This window comes from Alexandromys fortis, unplaced genomic scaffold, assembly GCF_014885135.2.
Source record: "Alexandromys fortis isolate MF-2015 unplaced genomic scaffold, M_Fortis_MF-2015_v1.1 scaffold_386, whole genome shotgun sequence".
NCBI classification, from domain to species: domain Eukaryota; kingdom Metazoa; phylum Chordata; class Mammalia; order Rodentia; family Cricetidae; genus Alexandromys; species Alexandromys fortis.
In genome coordinates, this window is record NW_026068260.1 from 142,022 (window position 1) to 160,262 (window position 18,241).

General features: G+C 40.9%; 2 protein-coding genes across 2 annotated transcripts in view; one reads left to right on the top strand and one right to left on the bottom strand.

Annotated features, from left to right (window-relative positions):
- Herc3 (HECT and RLD domain containing E3 ubiquitin protein ligase 3) overlaps positions 1-18,241 on the top strand; it is a 99,171-nt gene that overhangs the window by 77,637 nt on the left and 3,293 nt on the right. The window contains exons 23-24 of the mRNA XM_050131714.1: positions 17,499-17,682; positions 17,870-17,972. Of these exons, the coding sequence (XP_049987671.1) occupies positions 17,499-17,682; positions 17,870-17,972 (287 nt within the window). The remainder of the gene's footprint in view (positions 1-17,498; positions 17,683-17,869; positions 17,973-18,241) is intronic.
- Nap1l5 (nucleosome assembly protein 1 like 5) lies at positions 5,073-13,377 on the bottom strand. The gene has a single exon (XM_050131716.1). It carries the CDS (start codon positions 7,858-7,860, stop codon positions 6,967-6,969), a length of 894 nt encoding a protein of 297 aa, XP_049987673.1. The 5' UTR covers positions 7,861-13,377; the 3' UTR covers positions 5,073-6,966.

Here is an 18,241-nt window from a genome sequence, read left to right on the forward strand (position 1 = left end):
AGCCAAATGCGTGACCAAGACCTGGGCAGCATGGAGCTCAGCTACCCCAGGTTCCATGGTCCAGCAAGGCAGTTTAAAAATACGTTGGTGGAAACCTCAGAGGCAGGTTGCAGCAAGATGCTGCCTGCTAAGTTAATCTATTCCAAAGGATTTTATCAGTTAATCACAGAATGGTAGGCCCAACATTCTGTTAACCACAGAATGGCATAAGGGGTTAAGTCTAGCCCAAGATACGGTGTAGTCAGGCTCTGGACATAAAATATTCTAACCTCTCCACATCACTGCTCTTCAAATCAGGGAGTGAGATTTTGTAGACAGAGCTTCTGTCTGGGAATTCTCATTCTTTGTCACACTGGCAGCCACCTCAGTCGTCAGGTGTGTGTTTGTCCCAGTCTGTGTAAGGACATACTGTGAAGCTCACACGCGATGAAAGAATGTATGAGTGTGTTCCGTCAAGGCATCCCCAAGATGCATGGCTAGAAAGTCTTTAGTTTTTCTGAAGATGTCTTAACTTTTGTATTAACTTGGTTTCAGACAAGAAAATTGTGTGTGTGTGTGTGTGTGTGTGTGTGTGTGTGTGTGTGAATTAGCACTGCAGTACACAGGAAGCCTGGAAAGGTGCGTTGAAATACCTTGTGCTCCAGTGAGTCTTCAGAGTGCCCTGTATGTTTGGTGCACTTGAAAGGGAAAAGCGATCCAGCTCAGGGCAGGCAGTTTTGCAATATAGGCTTATAATTTATCAAAATTCAATTCAAAGCCCAAGTGGGATTTGGAACTTAATACAATTTCTATATTGTTCACCTATAAGAAAAACTGAGGCTACCTTCAATAATTTAGAAGCAAATCAGACTTTAATAGATTCAAGGAAACATTTTTAATGAGAAAATACACAAAATATTTATCAATTACTAGGTACAGAAAGGCTAAGATTAGGACGCACACAGCCAAAATAAATAAACAAACACAACAAGAAAAAAATTAGAAAACAATCAAGTTTTGAGTCTGTAACTCATTCCAAAGGCAGTCAAGAATTGTGAGTTTTATCTACAGCAGATACACGCAGCCAAAGGTTAATGGTCTTACTAGTTTGACAAATCATAGGAAAATTAGTACTTTTCAGAGATAATTAGCACTTTTAGAAATAGACATAAAGAACCTGAGCTGACTACTTTAAAAGGAAGAAGTACTAGGGAGGAAGATGTGCTTCTGTGCCCAGCACTAGGTGAAGCGGGGCTCTAACAAGCCTGGAGACTACATGCTCCAGCTGCGTACTCTGGCCATCAGGCATTATTTTGTATTACATATATGCCTAGCAATTTTTTCTGGCTAGTCATAGCACCAGACCACTGCTGGCTCCTCTTTTAAAGAACTCAGAGACGTTTGGGATGGATGTCAATTTCATCTCCTCACTGAGCTGGTCCCAGACGTGTGTCTCCTGAGCTGCCTGTTTGATAGTGCGTCACAGCTGCCCTGTTTCACGGGCAGTACAAATATATCCCACAGGCTGAGGACTTGAGTTTCAAGACTCCCCTAGCCCCTGTCTGGTGCCAGTTGTGAGCCTCAGGTTGTTTTTGCTTGGTTGGCTCACAGATTTCAGGCAAACATCGTTACCTGTACTAATTCATTGTAGAAGACATTCCACAGGGTGCACATGAGGGAGTGCCTCAGATGAGGTGTGGGAGAGGTCAGGTATGGAAGAAGCCTGTGCCCCTTGGGATGCATCTCTTTCTAGGAACTCCCACATGTTCGATTGTCCAGGAGCTATCCAAACCTTATTAAACCTTTGGGGTTTAATTGAGTGTTCATTTTATAGGCATGGACACCTCGCCAACTGGATAAGAGTGTACAGTCTTATGCTAGCGTACTGAGTGGGGAAACCCAATTGCTGCTTGTTCAGGTTTTTCCTGGATTCTGTAGAATTTCTTTCTCTCAAGCAGTGATTCTCAGCTACCCTAATGCTGCAACCCTCGTGTTGTGGTGACTCCCAACCGCAAATTATGTTCATTGCTACTTCATAACTTATTTTACCACTGTTATGAATTGTAATGTAAATATCTATGTTTTCAATGGTCTTAGGAGCCCCCTGTGAACGGGTCATTAGACTTCACTGCTCCATAGTAAAGGGCAGAACTCCTTTGAAATGGAGTTCCTGTGACCTATTATGGGACAGGGTTGGTCAAAGAATTACAGGTTATCGTTGATTTTCTTTTTGTGTTGGGATTGAAACTTTGGGTATTTGCTGTCGTGATTGCAAATCCCATTTGGATACGTTTCCTGCATTCAAGGACAAGAAATGCAACCAGGTCTCTCTATAGTAGTGGTCAGATCTGGCTTGCGCTGCTCTGCTTCCCTCCTTGGAATTGAGGACTTTTTATATTCCATAGCATGTTATTACCACTGATGTAAAAATGACCTTAAATTGATGCAGTTAACTTCCAGTTTTGTTCAAAATCCATAGAGAGAACTCAAGAATGGAGCTGTAGCTCTAAATCACTTCTGTTGACCCCTCACAAACACTGGTGAGGGGTGCAGTCTTCAAGGTGCGCATTTTACTTGCACTGGATTGTTACAGGGACAAAATGATGAAGCAAACAGTTGCCTCGCTCCCGGAGTATTTACCGTGTGTCAGGCACTGTCCTGAGGACTTAACATGCAAACCTTACCACTTTGCAGGTGATGAAGTTGAAACCCAGAGAATTATATTATTTGGCCCAGCTATGCAGCTAGAAGAAAAGGACTTGATTGATTGATTGATTGATTGATATGCACCCTGCCTCTGAGAGCCTGCAGCGGAGCTTGAGGGTTCCTGTCTTGTTCCCCAGGGGAAACGAGGGTCTGAGAGTTTACTGCTTCTCCGTTCAGGCAGACTGTATAATTTTCTAAAAAAAAAAAAAAAAAAAAAAAAAAAAGCTAGCATAGTTAAGAGCATGCTGTAAATGTGTAGAATTGTGTCTGGATTTTGAACCAGGGAATACATCAAGGCTTCATGAGTAGAGTGTAGTGGCTCAGTCTTTGATCACAGGACCCTGGGGGTAGAATCAAGGAGATCTCTGAGTTTGAGGCCAGCCTGTGTAGTGAGATCCAAGGTAGGCCAGAGCTACATACTGAGGCCCTGTCTGGAAAAAAGAAACAAGCAAACAAGCAAAAAATACAACAAACCCCTCATGGATACCTGTAATACTGTGTAGTCTGCTGTGTAAATGTGTGTTCTCTTTGGGGATTTGGTTTGCTTGTATGTTCTTTTATATCATCCTTTCTGTATTCTTTCAGCCCCCCTCTCTTTTGTTAAAAGCGTCTCAAATACATTTTGTATAAAAAGGGATTGTTTCTTGCCTTTACAGTTGCTTTTTAGTGACAAAATTCCAAGAATAAAAATGTAAAGTCTGGCATTTTGAATCTGTTAACAGCTAATTTGGCTGGGTTGATTTTATTAACGAATTGTACTAGGTCATTCATCTTTGTTTGTGTAGAAGAATGCCTTTGTCACTTAGTCCTCACAGTCTCACTCAGTTACTTGCATTTCTTTCATATATAGGGTATTTTAAAGATTCTCCACAGCACCGATCCATCTTAATGCTGTGGGAACTTCTAAAATACCTTTGCAAATACGATTTTGAGGCAGTATTTGCACAGTATTGTGAATATCTGAAATTGCTGCTATTAAAATGTCTTGTTTTATGTAAGTTCCAGCTGAATAAAGACATTTGTTTACATGTATGTGCAGTGAAGAAGTGCCTGTGTGTGCATGTATGTGGACCTTCACATGGGCAGAGCTGCAGCACCGAGCATACACTGTGAGCCTTGAAGTGCTGCAGATTTCTGCGTCACACTCTTGAGAGCAGGCACTGAATGTACAATGAGTGCTGCTGGTTACTTTGTGCTTTGCCGAGTTTGGCCTCTCAGGGGTTAACGCGGTTTACTGCAAAGCAGTATTTTCCCTGCCCGGGAAGATGGTGTCCTGCCGACATTACAGTGCAGCTGTGACGCACTATCAAACAGGCAGCTCAGGAGACACATGTCTGGGACCAGCTCAGTGAGGAGATGAAATTGACATCCATCCCAAACGTCTCTGAGTTCTTTAAAAGAGGAGCCAGCAGTGGTCTGGTGCTATGACTAGCCAGAAAAAAATTGCTAGGCATATATGTAATACAAAATAATGCCTGATGGCCTGAGTACGCAGCTGGAGCATGTACGTCTCCGGGCTTGTTAGAGCCCCGCTTTACCTAGTGCTGGGCACAGAAGCACATCTTCCTCCCTAGTACTTCTTCCTTTTAAAGTAGTCAGCTCAGGTTCTTTATGTCTATTTCTAAAAGTGCTAATTATCTCTGAAAAGTACTAATTTTCCTATGATTTGTCAAACTAGTAAGACCATTAACCTTTGGCTGCGTGTATCTGCTGTAGATAAAACTCACAATTCTTGACTGCCTTTGGAATGAGTTACAGACTCAAAACTTGATTGTTTTCTAATTTTTTTCTTGTTGTGTTTGTTTATTTATTTTGGCTGTGTGCATCTTAATCTTAGCCTTTCTGTACCTAGTAATTGATAAATATTTTGTGTATTTTCTCATTAAAAATGTTTCCTTGAATCTATTAAAGTCTGATTTGCTTCTAAATTATTGAAGGTAGCCTCAGCTTTTCTTATAGGTGAACAATATAGAAATTGTATTAAGTTCCAAATCCCACTTGGGCTTTGAATTGAATTTTGATAAATTATAAGTTAATTTTAGAAGAATTAATGTTTTTGTGATCATTTCTAAGTCAGAAGCTTATTTTTGTGAAATCCCCCCATTTAACATATATTATACACATTTTTTAAATTTTAAGCTAGCTTATGTTTATGTATATATATTATTTCTAGTGTAAGAAATCTTATATATTTTAATGCCTTGAATTAATTATTGATTTAATATATCTGACAACCAATCAATTTATCAAACTTGTATCTAATGATTTTCCATTCCATCTCTTGTTTTTTTTATATAACTAATCATATACCTTTAAAATAAATTTCCCAGTGATTAGACACTTTTTTATTTCGTTTTTTTTTAATTTTTACTAGACCTGAAGAAATATTAAATGGCAGTCCCTCCATTTCTGAACTTGTTGAGTTTAATTACCTTTTTAATTAAAATAATCATACAATTATGATCATAATGTATGTAACATCCTCCTTCATTTGGGTTGATCACGCCGTAGGAAGTTGCCACAACCTTAGAGTTGATCGTAGTCAACTGTTGTCATTAGCAACAGGTTAATATCACCCTCCATTTCCAACGTAATTTTGCGGCAGTATGATTAACCCTTGAGCAAACGGAAGAGAATGGCATCTGATGTGTGGGGGTGGGGTGAATTCATAATGCGTTATTAAAGTCTTACCTTTTATGAGAGGAAATTAAAACCAGATTTTATGTGAAGGAAACCAAAACAGGGTAGTTTTTGAATGTCCTGTATTTCTGAATTAAAAAACATATTTTTTATTGATAATAAGGAATCACCAAGGTAGGGGATTAATAAAGCTACCGTTTTCTGTTGCGTAGCAGGAGAGGAAGAGAGTGGGATTTTCTATCAGGGTCTTTTGTCTTTATTATAATAATAATAGCTGGAAATTACTCTTGGGTGTCAGATACTGCTGTTATGTGCTGTATATAGAATAACTCCTTTTCATAATACCTGTGAGGAAGGGACCATTACCACCCACTTTTATAGATGAGAACACAGGCAGTCAGAACAACAAGTCTTTTTATTTTTGAAAATACTGCTTTGTTAACACCACAGTGGTAAACAACTTTAGTTTGGACTCTTACAGAACATTGATTCACAGATAATTCAAAACCCACAAAGAAGCTCAAGGCCATTACATTAAATGTCCTTCCCCAGAAGTCCTTCCTATATGTCCTTCTTCCTTAATTAAGCAATAAAAATGATTATGCACCTTTTAATAAGTCACATTTACATAGCAAAATAATGAAGGCACAGCTAATACAAGCAAACTTAAACCCTTTCTATTTCTGAGCTGGGGGTGGGGATACACACTTGGATTGATTCTTCAAGTATATATTTTTTCCAGACATTAGCTTCATTGAGTGTTTCTGATGGTTTTCACAGCTACTTGCTAAAAGCTACAAGACAAAAAGACTTCACAAAGGTCAAACTACGCAACACTGGATACACATGCTTTACGGAATTGCTACATTCTACATCTCTTCAAGTAAATTATATTTCTAAAATGCTATAAGGTGGTTTACTACTTAAAACATTTTGGGGTAATTTTTACGATTTCATAAACAAACACTACCAAGAGAACCGAAAACATGAGACCACAAGTGAGCACGTGTCGACAATATTATACATGTAATACACCCTCTGTCTTGCAACCATGTTCTTTCTTAAATTCAGATATTCAAAACATTTTCCATAACTTTAAACTCCAGTTTCCCTAGCCAGTAGAGTCACTCTGTGCAGGCTTCCTCCAAGCCACGTCTCCTCAAGAGTGTAAAGCTGATGTCTGGGTTTGCAAACGCAAAAGGCTTAAAGATCACGTCTTCCTTGGGTTCCTTCTCCTCGGCTCTGAGAAATGTAAAGAAACTGAAGAAATTAAGCATGGGGAAGAGTTCGGTCTTAGCCTGGGTGTCCAGGTGCAGTGTGATGAATGGATTTCAACGTGTGACGCACTATACATTTAACTGACCGTCTCTCATCAGTCTCAAGTCCAGTTCTCACAGAAGAGCGGGGAAGGGGGAAAAAATAAGCTTAATTAGCCTTCTCTTAAAAACGTCTTTTGGCATCTGTTTTACACAAATAAAAGTCAGATTAGAAACGGGCTAGCCAAAATCTACTTGATTCAATTTAAATTTAGGAATGTCAGAATAGATTCACATGTATTTTGGGCAAAACCTGAGCCTTTTAAAGTCTGCCGACATCGGAAATAAAAGGGGCAGGGGATTTATCACCTGCCAGCCGCTGTGTTCATTTCTTGCCGGTGTTGGGACCCCCAGTTGCACCAGCTGCCGCCTCTTCTTCGTCTTCCTCCTCTTCGTCCTCTTCTTCCTCGTCGTCGTCATCATCTTCCTCCAGGGTCCACGCGCAGCCCTCCATCTCTCCGGTGAGCTCCTGGATCTTGGCAAGCAGGGGCTTATAGATGTCGTTGTACTTCTTCTCCAGAGCCTGGAACTCCTTGTCAAATTTAGCCTCGATCTTATCGCAGCGCTTCTGCAGCTTTTTGAGCGCCAGGACCCGGCACTTGACGGAATTGGGCAGGCTCTCGATAAACTCGTTCTTGGGCTTGGGCGCATTCTCCGCGGGAGCCTGAGGCTCCTCGGCCGCGGGCGCAGCGGCACTGTCGCCGGTTGCTGCATCCTCGCCACCCTGGGCGCCCTCCATCACCTCGTCTTCGGTGCGGCTCTCAGCGGGTCCCTGCTTCTCGGGGTCGGCCATGGCTAGCGTTAGGCTCGGCTGGGCTGGTTTGCTGCAGTGGTCTGGTGATTGCGCAGTCTGCGACCGAGCTGGTCCAGAGAGGTCCTGCAGCTGTGACTGCGGCTGGTCCAGAGCAAGTCTAAGGATGCAGCAAACGCTGACGGCTGTGGTGAATGGCTGCTCGCTATCAGCTGATGGTTGTGCGCACAAACTGCACCAGATTGTTGCTATGCCGCTATCTCCGAAGTCTTCAAAACCACTTAGATACCCAGCCCCCAACTTCCGCTCCCACCCCTGCAGGGCTGGCTGGAACCAGCTCGAGGCTGAGCCTGTATTTTTCCATACCTGTTTGTACAGCCCCAGCCTGTTTCCTGTGTGCCCCCCCTCTCCCATCTCAGCCCTTTGAATCCGCAAAGCACCTGTGAACCCCTGTCGGAAGTGCGCCATAGCTGATGCTGGTCAGCCTTAGTTATGGGTACCTTCTTTTCTGAATCTTGATTGCGTCTTAGATTTACTTTCAGAGAACAGAAATGCGGGAGAACCATTTTCCTCCCACTCCTTTGCAGACCTGCGTATCTGCGTGTATCTGCGTAGGCCATCTTGGACTCCTAGAGCCCCCAGCCAGCCGGCCCTCTTGAACCTCGTTTCATATATCCTGGTTGCAAATTGTCACAGTAGGGACTTTGGAATTAGTTCTAGAAGTGCTTGTGTAGGAAATCTCAGCGCCGTAAGCATCCTGGTAGTGTTACCGAAGACTTCACACAGGTGCCTATGAAAAGGAATGAAGAGAGAGGGTGAAGAGAAGAAAAGCAAAACCCTTGTGAGTGTCCAACCTTGTGACTATGAGAAGACGCCATTTCATCCACACGTGTAGGGGCCCGATTCGTCATTATCTTGGGAAGCTTGCAGCCTCTGGGTGGCAGGTTAGGCAAGCCCGTAAGGGCCGGGGAATAGAGATTTCTTTTCATTCATCTTGAAAAGCATATGTTTGGTCCTTCTCTTTCTTCCGGACCTACAGATGCACACGCAACCGTTTGCCACCAAACACTTCACAGTTAACCATCTGCTCTTTGGATCTGCTTGTAATTTGCATGTGAGAGCTTTGGAAAAGACCAGAAATATCAAATGCTGTTTTTCTGATCATGAAATGATTGGGCACTTTAATTTCTCACCCATACAAGCCAGAATTGGAGGATTATTTTTTTTATTTAGCCAACCTAGGCTAGCTTCTAACACCCTGATTACAGTGCCCTTGAACCCTGGGTCCTTCCTGTCTCCTTAGAGCTTGAATCAAGGGCAGGGCACAAATCTTAAATGGTTTCTAGAGGATGAGTTTGTTACCGATTTAGGTTTTTCTTTCTCTATGTTGGGTCTTGCCAGAGTTATGCTTATGAATTCTGAAAGGAATTTCTATCTTTTGGTTCTTTACGTTCATTAAATTAATTATGTGTAAATCATTTAATGCTGGTACATAGTAAGCACGGAATAATTTTTATAAAATTACTGCATTAATATGCAAAAGAAAATTATGCATAATGTCTTTTAAGAGCAAACATTCTTGTGCCTCTGATCAAAGAAAGTAAATGCTTACAAAATGTATTTTAATGTACGCGTGAGTCTTTTAGTTTGATTTACTTCCCTCTCCCGTTTTCTTTCTTTAAATTGCATTTATGTGTTTATGTGTTGTGGAGTAGTTATGTTTTCTGTGGTGGGAATGTGTGTTAGTCCTATTCTTGCACCATGTATTTTCTGGGGATCTACTGAGATGGTCAGGCTTAGGAGCCACTGAGTTAGCTGCTGAGCCATCCTTTAAGACTTTTTCTTTTTCACTCAAAAGATCCTAAAACTTAGACTAGACTATTGATAAAATTCAGCATTTGGGGAGTGCTTTCACAAGCAAATGCTTTCATGTAAACACCATGATATAGTAACTTCAGTACCCTAAAGTACCCTAAGGCCCTTCTCCTACAGTGCACATGATACATTGCTCTGTTTACTGTCTTAATAATTCTGTATTTCTTAAGTTGTCATGAATGAAATCACATGTAGCCTTTCGGAATCTGTCATTTTCAGACGCAAAAGCATTTGATATTCATCTGTACTGTCATGTATATTACTAATTTGTTCCATTATATTGTTGAGAAATGTTTCCAATAGTGTTATTTCCAGCTTTAAAAGATATGAATAATACCACTGTGTACATGTCTATAGATTTCTGTATGAACACATCTTTATTTTATATAAATGCCTACCAGTGGGATCACTGGATTATTTGGTATATTTAACTTCATAAATAGCCGCCACGCTCCTTCCACACGGCTGTGCTCATTTGCTTTCACATTGGTGATGGATGAAAGTTACAGCGTTGTACACGTTCTGCTTTGAGGTAGAGTCTTAAATATGTAGGCCAGACCTTGAGCTCACTAGCTTCAGCCTCTAAGTACTGGGATGACAGTACCCCTAGCACCCCTAGTGCTGAATGATTCTGAGTATGTCCCGCTCTGCGCGTTTACCATTCTTTCATCTTCTGTTACTTATTTTCTAATTTTTAAACTGAGTTTTAAGGGTTTTTTTTAATGTATTTTGGATGTGAGTTCTTTGTGAAATATATTAAAAGTTTTGATTCCTACTCTTTAGTTTTATAATAGAAATCAGAAGACTTAAAATGATTAGCAATAGACATTAAAATTTGGGGCTGAGTTCATTTTGTAAAATTTTCTTTTGTGGATTGAGCTTTCGGCATAATGCCCATGAAGTCTTTCCAATTCTAAGGTCATAAAACCTTTGTCCCTGCGTTCTCTTCTATGAATATGATAGTTTAAACTTCTATTTTAGGCTGTGGCCCATACTGAATTAACTTTTATGTAGGTCTAAGGTTATTTATTCACTTATTTTGCCTACAGTGTCCTGCTGATTCAGTACCATTTGTTGACTTTGAGGACAATACTACTTTTCTGCCACATTGCCTTAGTAGATTGGTTGGAAATCAGTTGCATTTATACATGTGGCTGTTTCTGCCTTTTTCTTCTGTTGTGTTCATTTGCATGTCTGACTTTTCATCAACACTAGACTTCATAATCATAGCTTGATAATAGATCCATGGGTTCAGGTAATGAGCCCTTTAACCTGGTTCCTTTTTCAGAATTGTTTGGCTGTTTTTAGTTCCTTTGCCTTTTATATAAACTTCAGAATCAGGTTGATGTGCTTTTAAAATGACCCTGAATATGATTTAGATTAAGATTTCCAAAAAGTGTTTGCAATACATACAGCACTTGTATAAACATGTGTCATTTGGTGGGCTTTATCCACTCTGGTACACAGTCAGGGCTACAGTAACGCATAGTGAGGAACAGTATAGATGAGGTGGTGTGTGTTGAACTCTGACCTCTCATGCAGCTTCATACAGGAAATGGAAAGAAGGTGGGGGTGAGCTGTGGGGGAGGGGGCAAATGGAGGTAAGGGGCTAGGTGGAATGGTTATGTTCTCTAGTACATGCTAGGGCCTGCTTTCAATTCCTGCCTTTACCCATGTGTTAATTGTTCCTCTTAGTCTCAGTTTTTAATTCAAAATAATTATGTCAACTTTCAAAGGGTTTTGTGTGTTTATTTTTATTGACATGTAATTCCATATTATATAATTTACTCAACGTTTTCATTAATTAATGTATATACTGGAACTTCTTACAGGGATTGGTCATTAGTAAGTACCCTGAAACAATTCGAGGATAGTTATTTTAAAAGTGTTGATCATGATGCTATTACAATTGGCATATAAGGATTTGAGCGTATATGTTAGTTTGCTAAAATGCTGTAGTGAATTCTAAGAGGCCAGGCAGTTTAAACAATAGCAGTTGGTTGCTTAATAGTTAAAGAGGCAAAGTCCACACAGGTCTCGGCAGGGTTTGTTCCTTTTGAGGGCTGTGAGGGAAAGAGAGGTTCTAGGCCTCTCTTTTGGCTTGTGCTGGATGCCTTCCCATCTCCTCATAGCATCTTTCCCATGCGTTAGAGATACAGATCTGTCCCTCCTCTAAGGTTCTATTCTATGTATGGCTCACCCTGATGACTTCAGTTTAACCTGGCTGTTATGCTGACTAATTCTGAATACCAGTGTGACAACATCTGGTATCCATGATCGTCCATGCAGCTGGGTACTTCTGTGAGGGTTTTTTTCTTGATATGATCATTTGAGGTGAGATAACACACTCTTAATCTGATGCCAGCCCACGTAAAAGGCCACAGAAGAATGTGATGTGTTTTGCTTTTGGCCAGCTTGCGCTCACTCTCTCTGGCACGTTCATCTGCCCTGCTTCAGAGGCATTGTGTTGATGGTGTTAGAACCATCAACTGCTTCAGGATTCCAGTGTAGACTGATGATCAGTGGCTCTCTAGGGCTCCAGCACCAGGTTAGGACTGCAGACTGGACAACTCTTGTTCTTTCCATTTGGAAATAGCCATTGTTTGATTAGTGGGATCACAGCCTGTGAGTAAATCCCCCTTTGATAGATATTCATTCAGTCTATCAGTTCTGATCCCCTAGAGCAGAAGTTCTCTCCAGAAAATTTGTATTACGATTCATAACAATAACAAAATTACAATTATGAGGAGGAGGTATGTCACTGGGCATATGTTTTGCCGCCCACAGCATTCCCAGTTAGCTTGGGCACCTCCCCTCTCCTCCTCCCTCCCCTTCTGTGTGGGTCACTCTGTTTCCCTCTCTCTCTCTCTCTTTGAATTATTTCATGAATTATTTTATGATTGTTCTTTTATATTCTGTGTCCTGAGGTTCATCTAGACATTTTTGAGAATGTTTTTATAGGACCGGTGGAATTGTGGGGAGATTTTCTGACTTGGCTGTCCATATTTGTGCTGTTGCTATGAGACCTGGACATGTAGATGTCTTTCGTAGGTGTGTCTCTCACGTGAGTTTCTAGGCTGCCTGTTTAGAGGAAGTTTGTCTTGTCATTGTCCAAGTTTGACTGACTTCAGGTCAGGTATGAGGAGCTGCTGTTGATGCTTAGTGTTGTTTATGGATTCGCTGGATGGGAGTGATTCCAAGTCAGTGGTAAGCAAGAAATCATGGTACAGGCTAGAGACACACTTCAGTGATCAACAGCACTGACAGCTCTTTCAGAAGCCCGGGGGCTTGATTTCTGTATTGTATGTTTTAACTAGTGGATTTCTTGGTAACATTTTCAGGCTTGTGTATGATGAATTCTGATGATATTTAGTACCCCATCACTTTCTCTACCCACTAAGTCGTACTTTTTCTGCTCTCATGTCTTTTTTTTTTGTATTCTTTTTTTGATGTAAAACTCAAATTATATTTTATTTTAAAATCTAGATTACATTACTCAGATGGGAAAAAACATGCAGTGTGTACCTTCCTGAGTTTGACATTTTTATTTAACATGATTTCAGACTCCATCCATCTTCCAGCAAATGATATAATTTAGCCTTTATGACTGAGTAATAGTGTGTGTGTGTGTGTGTGTGTGTGTGTGTGTGTATCACTTTATTATCTATCTGCTGGTGAACACTGTGGTGGTTAGTGTCAACTGGGTGCCTAGATGGGAGGTAGACTTGTGATTGATTCTCTAGACTAAGGTTAGTCTCTGATATTGTCCTGTGGGATTGTCTTGACTACCCTAATTGATGTGGAAAGACCCACAGTAATTGAAGGCAGGACCAACCTTGGGTGTTGGATCCTGAGCTGTATAAAGCGGAGAGGACAAAGTGAGCGCTAGCATGCATTAGTTCATTGCTTTCTGCTCTTGACTGCAGATGTAATGTGCCCGGTTCTCTCACGTCCCTGCTGCCTTGGTTTCCATGCCATAAAGCATGTGGAATTGTGAGCCAAATAAGCCCTTTTACCCATAAGTTGCTTTTGTCAGGGAATTTTATCACCGCCAAAAGAAAGGAAAGTAATTACAGGCAAAGGTTGGGTCTATAACTGGGCTTTTTTGGGTAATACCCAAAAAAAAAGTCAATATGGCAATGCAAGCCTTTCTTTGACAATTTCATTTCCGTTGGATTTATTTTTCAATATGTCTGTTATTGGTATATAGAAAAGTCTCTGACTTTTTACATTAATTTTGTATATTGCTACTTTGATGAAAGTATTTATCAGATCTGAGCTTTGTAGCAGAGTCTATGACATTTTAAGGATAGCATCACATTGTCTGAAAATAGAGATACTTTGTCCTTTCCTATTTATATCCTTTTATTTCTCTCCTCGCCTTTTGCTCTGGCTATGATTTCAAACTATATTGAATAAAGGTGGGGAGTGTAGACACCCTTGTTTCATGCCTGATTATATAGCATAAATACTTTCACTTTTACCCCATTCCACATAAAGTTGGCTATAGTCCTGTTACACACACAAACACATCAGAATCTTTTCTGCTGTTTTCAGTTGTCATTTCATTGATTTCTGTCTTAATTTTTACTTTTCTTTTTTCATCTGCTAACTTTATATTTGTTTTGTTCCAAAATGTTAGGTTATTTATTTGAGATCTCTGAAGTTATTTGTTTTGTTTTGTGTTTGTTTGTTTGTTTGTTTTTGTTAGGTTTGGTTTATTTTTTCAAGGCAGGGGTTCTCTGTATAATAGCTCTGGCTGTCCTGGAACTCACTATGTAGACCAAGTTGGCCTCGAACTCAGAGATGCACCTGCCTCTGCCTCCCTGAGTGCTGGGATTAAAGGCGTGTGCCACCACTGCCCAGCGAAATCTCTGAAGTTCAATGTAGGCACTCATGGCTCTAAAGTTCCTTATTAGAACTAGTTTTGCTGTGTCCCTAAGGTTGTGGTAAGTTGTATTTTGGTTTTCCTTTGAATCTGTTAATTTATTGATTTTTTTCTCTGATTTATGTAACACATTGGTCATCAAAGTGTATTGCTCAGTCTCCATGCACTAACTTAATTTTTAGAGTTTTCCTGACTGTTGATTATCTGATGAGATAAAGAAAAAATTCGGATTTCTTTTGTATTTGTTGATTTGCATTGTGGCCTATTCTGTTTTAGAAAAAGTTCTGTGGGCTGCTAAGAAGAAGGTTTATTCCCTAGCTGTTGGGTGGAGTGTTCTTTGGGCGCTCATGTTCAGTTCACGTGTTCTGTGGTACGGTTTACCTCCGATGTTTCTTGGCTCATGTTTCTGGTTTGGATGACCTATGTATTGGTGAGAATGAGTGCCACATTCATCCACTCTCATTATATCTGAACCTCTGGGTCCCTTTGCATTCAGTACTGTTTAGTTTTTGTTTAGCACACATGTACTTTTAATTGTTATCTCTTGGTGAAGGAATGTTCTCTTTATTGATATAGAGTTAACTTATTTGTCGCTTCTGACTAATTTTCACAGGTATGATGAGCTTGATGTAAGTATATCTACTTCTACTTGCTTTCAGATTTTTCACCTGCAGTATTATTTTCCATCCTTTAACGTCCAGTCTGTTTATGCTGATAAGAAAATGGGTTAATGTTTTTAATCTATTTTGTCTTTTAATTGACAAGTTAAGACCATTTACACTCATGATTAATGTTGTAAAGTGTGTAATAACATCTCCTTTCTTCATCTTAGAGGTTTGCTGGTTTACTGACGTAATAATGTTGAATTCCTTGCTGAACTCTTAAACCTGTGGGTACCATTCCTCCGGGTTGTGTAAAGTGTTCCTTTAAGTGTCTTCTGCAATGCTGGTTTTAGTGGTTGTCCAGAAAAGCCCTTAATCCTCCTTCTAGTACAAAGGATCACCTTGCTTGAGACAGTAATAGTAGGCAGTTACTTCGTTTCAGGGGTTGGATAGTTGGTTCATTTTTCCCCTGGTCTCAGAGTCCTTATCTGAGGGTGTTGTTTTGATAAGTTTGTCTTCACACATTGTTGAGATTTCAGTATTCTTTTTCTGTCCTTTGCTATGACAGTTATGCCATAATATAGCATAAAGGGCTTGTCTGCTTTGTGGTTTGGAAATACTGTACTTGGATTTCTATTTCTATTTCCCTAGATTTGGAGAATTGTGGGGGGGGGGGAAATGATTCAGTAATTCATTCTGCATTTCAGCTCCTTCTAGTGCATCACAGATTTGTAGTTTTTAATCTCTTAGTTGTGCGCCAGAGGTCTCTACATAGTGTAGCGGTGATTGCTCTCTGAAATAGTGTGTTGTCTATCCTGATAGCTGTGTTCTGCCTGCTATAGTATATTGGTGATGCTATCCATTGAGGTTTTTGTTTAATTTAGTGATGAATTTAAATGTATCTATTTATTCCCATTTATTCTTACATTCATTCGCATCCTCATATTCTCAACGCCCTCCTCTCCTTTTCCCCTCTCTTCTCTTTTCCTTTGTTTCCCCCGCCACAGATTCTGTACTTCTGTACTGAACATTCCCTCTCAGGTTGTTGAGTTTCTAATCTAGGTCTTCAGTTGACATCTTTTCTTCACTCATCTGTTTATTTGAATGGTCTTTGAAGGCACTGATCATTTTAAAACCAAAGCAAAACAGAACCCTAGACTTTTGACTTACTGGGCACTTTGGCCATCTCAGAATCTTCAGATTTGCGTACGATCGCTAACTTTGGACAAGGTGTGCTGCTTTGCCTCTTTGACCTCTGCGTGTTTCCGGGTACCGGTTATGAGCGTGCCAGGATGGTACCTTTCCCGGTTTTATGATAGGGTCTTCTGTGGGCCAGCCTTCTTTTGAGGGCTCTGCCACCAGTACCACCCAGAGAGAGTAAAACAAAATGCTGTAAGAATACTAGCAATATAAATTAGATAGACAAATGCAATCAAACCAACTAAAGTCAACAGCTATACTAATAGGAACCGTAGGAAAAAATAAACATCTAGTAAACCGCAAAGTTTAAACAGTCGTGAATGTTAAAGTAGTAACAGTGAAGAATAAGATAAAGAAGGGAGGAAGGGAGAAGAGGAAGAAGCAAGGGTAAGTAAAAGAGAAGGAAAGGAAATAAAAACCAAGGAAAAGGAAATAACAAAAGATAAACTCTGATTACAATGCAATGAAACTATAAAGATCTAGCTAACAAGTCATTGTAATAAATTGTTTAATAAGAAATGAAAAACAAGAGCATGTAAAGAATGCAATTTAGCATGATATGAAAATATAGTTTAAAAAATAAAATAGTGATGCTTCTTGTCAGTTCCCCCTGTGTAGTTGAATATTGTATGCCACTGAGGGCCAAGTTAGCTAAGAATCAGTCACTTTAGAGAGCTCTGCCAGACCCCCACAGTAGTCCAGGCAAGTTCTCACTTGACCCAGAGGCCTTCAACATTGGGCCTCCAGGAGTGGAAGACATCCAAGCCCAGAAGTGGCCCCCAGTGCGGGACTGGTGGAAACAAACAGAGCTCTGAGTTCTGCGCTAGCGGGAGCCTGGCTCTGCCTGTCCATCTCAGCTCTTCCCTGTCTAGCAGTACACGGGTGAGTGTTCTGCTAAGCTAAGTTCTGACTCGGGTTGTGGCCACAGAGCACTGTCTCCACAGTGATCCTCAAGCAAAAAGACCCTTGCTGCAGTTCTCAAAATAAACAGAATCTCAGGATGCTCAGTGCAGACAAGCATCGTCGTGTGATGTAAACCCCACCAGCGTGTGTGCAAATTGCCTTCTTTGTTTCTGGAACAGTGTTATGAGTGGAAAGCAAGACCTCAGGCACTTGCAGCCCTCTGACCCAGGCAAGTTGTTCATTTCGACTTGCGAAGGGAATGAGTCACCATTCCTCCACAGCGGTAGCTCCCACTCAGAATTGTTCCCTGGCCCCCTGTCAAGATGATGTCTAGCTGTGGCTCTGAGGTGTTGAGAGAGATGGAGTGAGTGTCCCCTCCTGTCACATAAGAGAAGTCACTGTTAACCTAACCCGACACTGGATTTAGGACTCGTGAGAAGCCAGGCCTGCTGGTTTCTTACCACCAGGTTCCTCTGGCTTACCCCACATGCAGCTTCAACCGGGCCCTTCTCTCTCCAGGGCGGGGCTGCCCCTTCTCAGCTTTTCTCTGCTCCTGTTTCTGGCTTTTATCGAAAGGCAACTTTATAGAGTCCGTGAGACTCTGTCAAATCTATGGTGTATCCCGTTTCTTCCTGCAGGCAAGAATTCGTGGATGCTTACGTGAATTACGTCTTTCAAATCTCAGTTCACGAGTGGTACACAGCCTTTTCCAGTGGCTTCCTAAAGGTGTGTGGGGGCAAAGTCCTGGAGCTCTTCCAGCCTGCGGAACTGAGGGCCATGGTGGTGGGGAACAGCAACTACAACTGGGAAGAACTGGAAGAGGTAAGCTCTGGAGAGCAGCAGCCGAATAGGAACGCTGGGGACCCCATCCCTTCAGATGTTCCGCCCCTGAGCATCTGCTGGGGTCTCCTGCCTCCCAGTGGTTTCCTTCTCAAAAGCAGTGTGCACTGTAATGTCCTGATTCTGTTAAGATACATGTTTTTTGTTTGTTTTTTTCTCTTTTGGACAGACGGCCGTCTACAAGGGTGATTATTCAGGCACGCATCCCACCGTGAAACTCTTTTGGGAAACCTTCCATGAGTTCCCCTTAGAGAAGAAGAAGAAGTTTCTCTGTAAGTATTCCTCACGTCAGTGGGTTGTCCATGTTGTAGTGTGACATCGTGTAGGATGGCCGATTTCACAGGTAAAGATTAACTTCTAAATAAGTAGGTACTCAAGAAAATATATATATATATTTGCAGTATATTAATTAAAATGTATTTTAGGCTGTTAGTATACATACGTGAATCAAGAAGATAAAGGAGTCATTTCACCCATCTTGGCTGTCTCTAAAAATAATAGTCACTTTGTGTGGAAGCACTGATTCATGCTGATAGCCCTA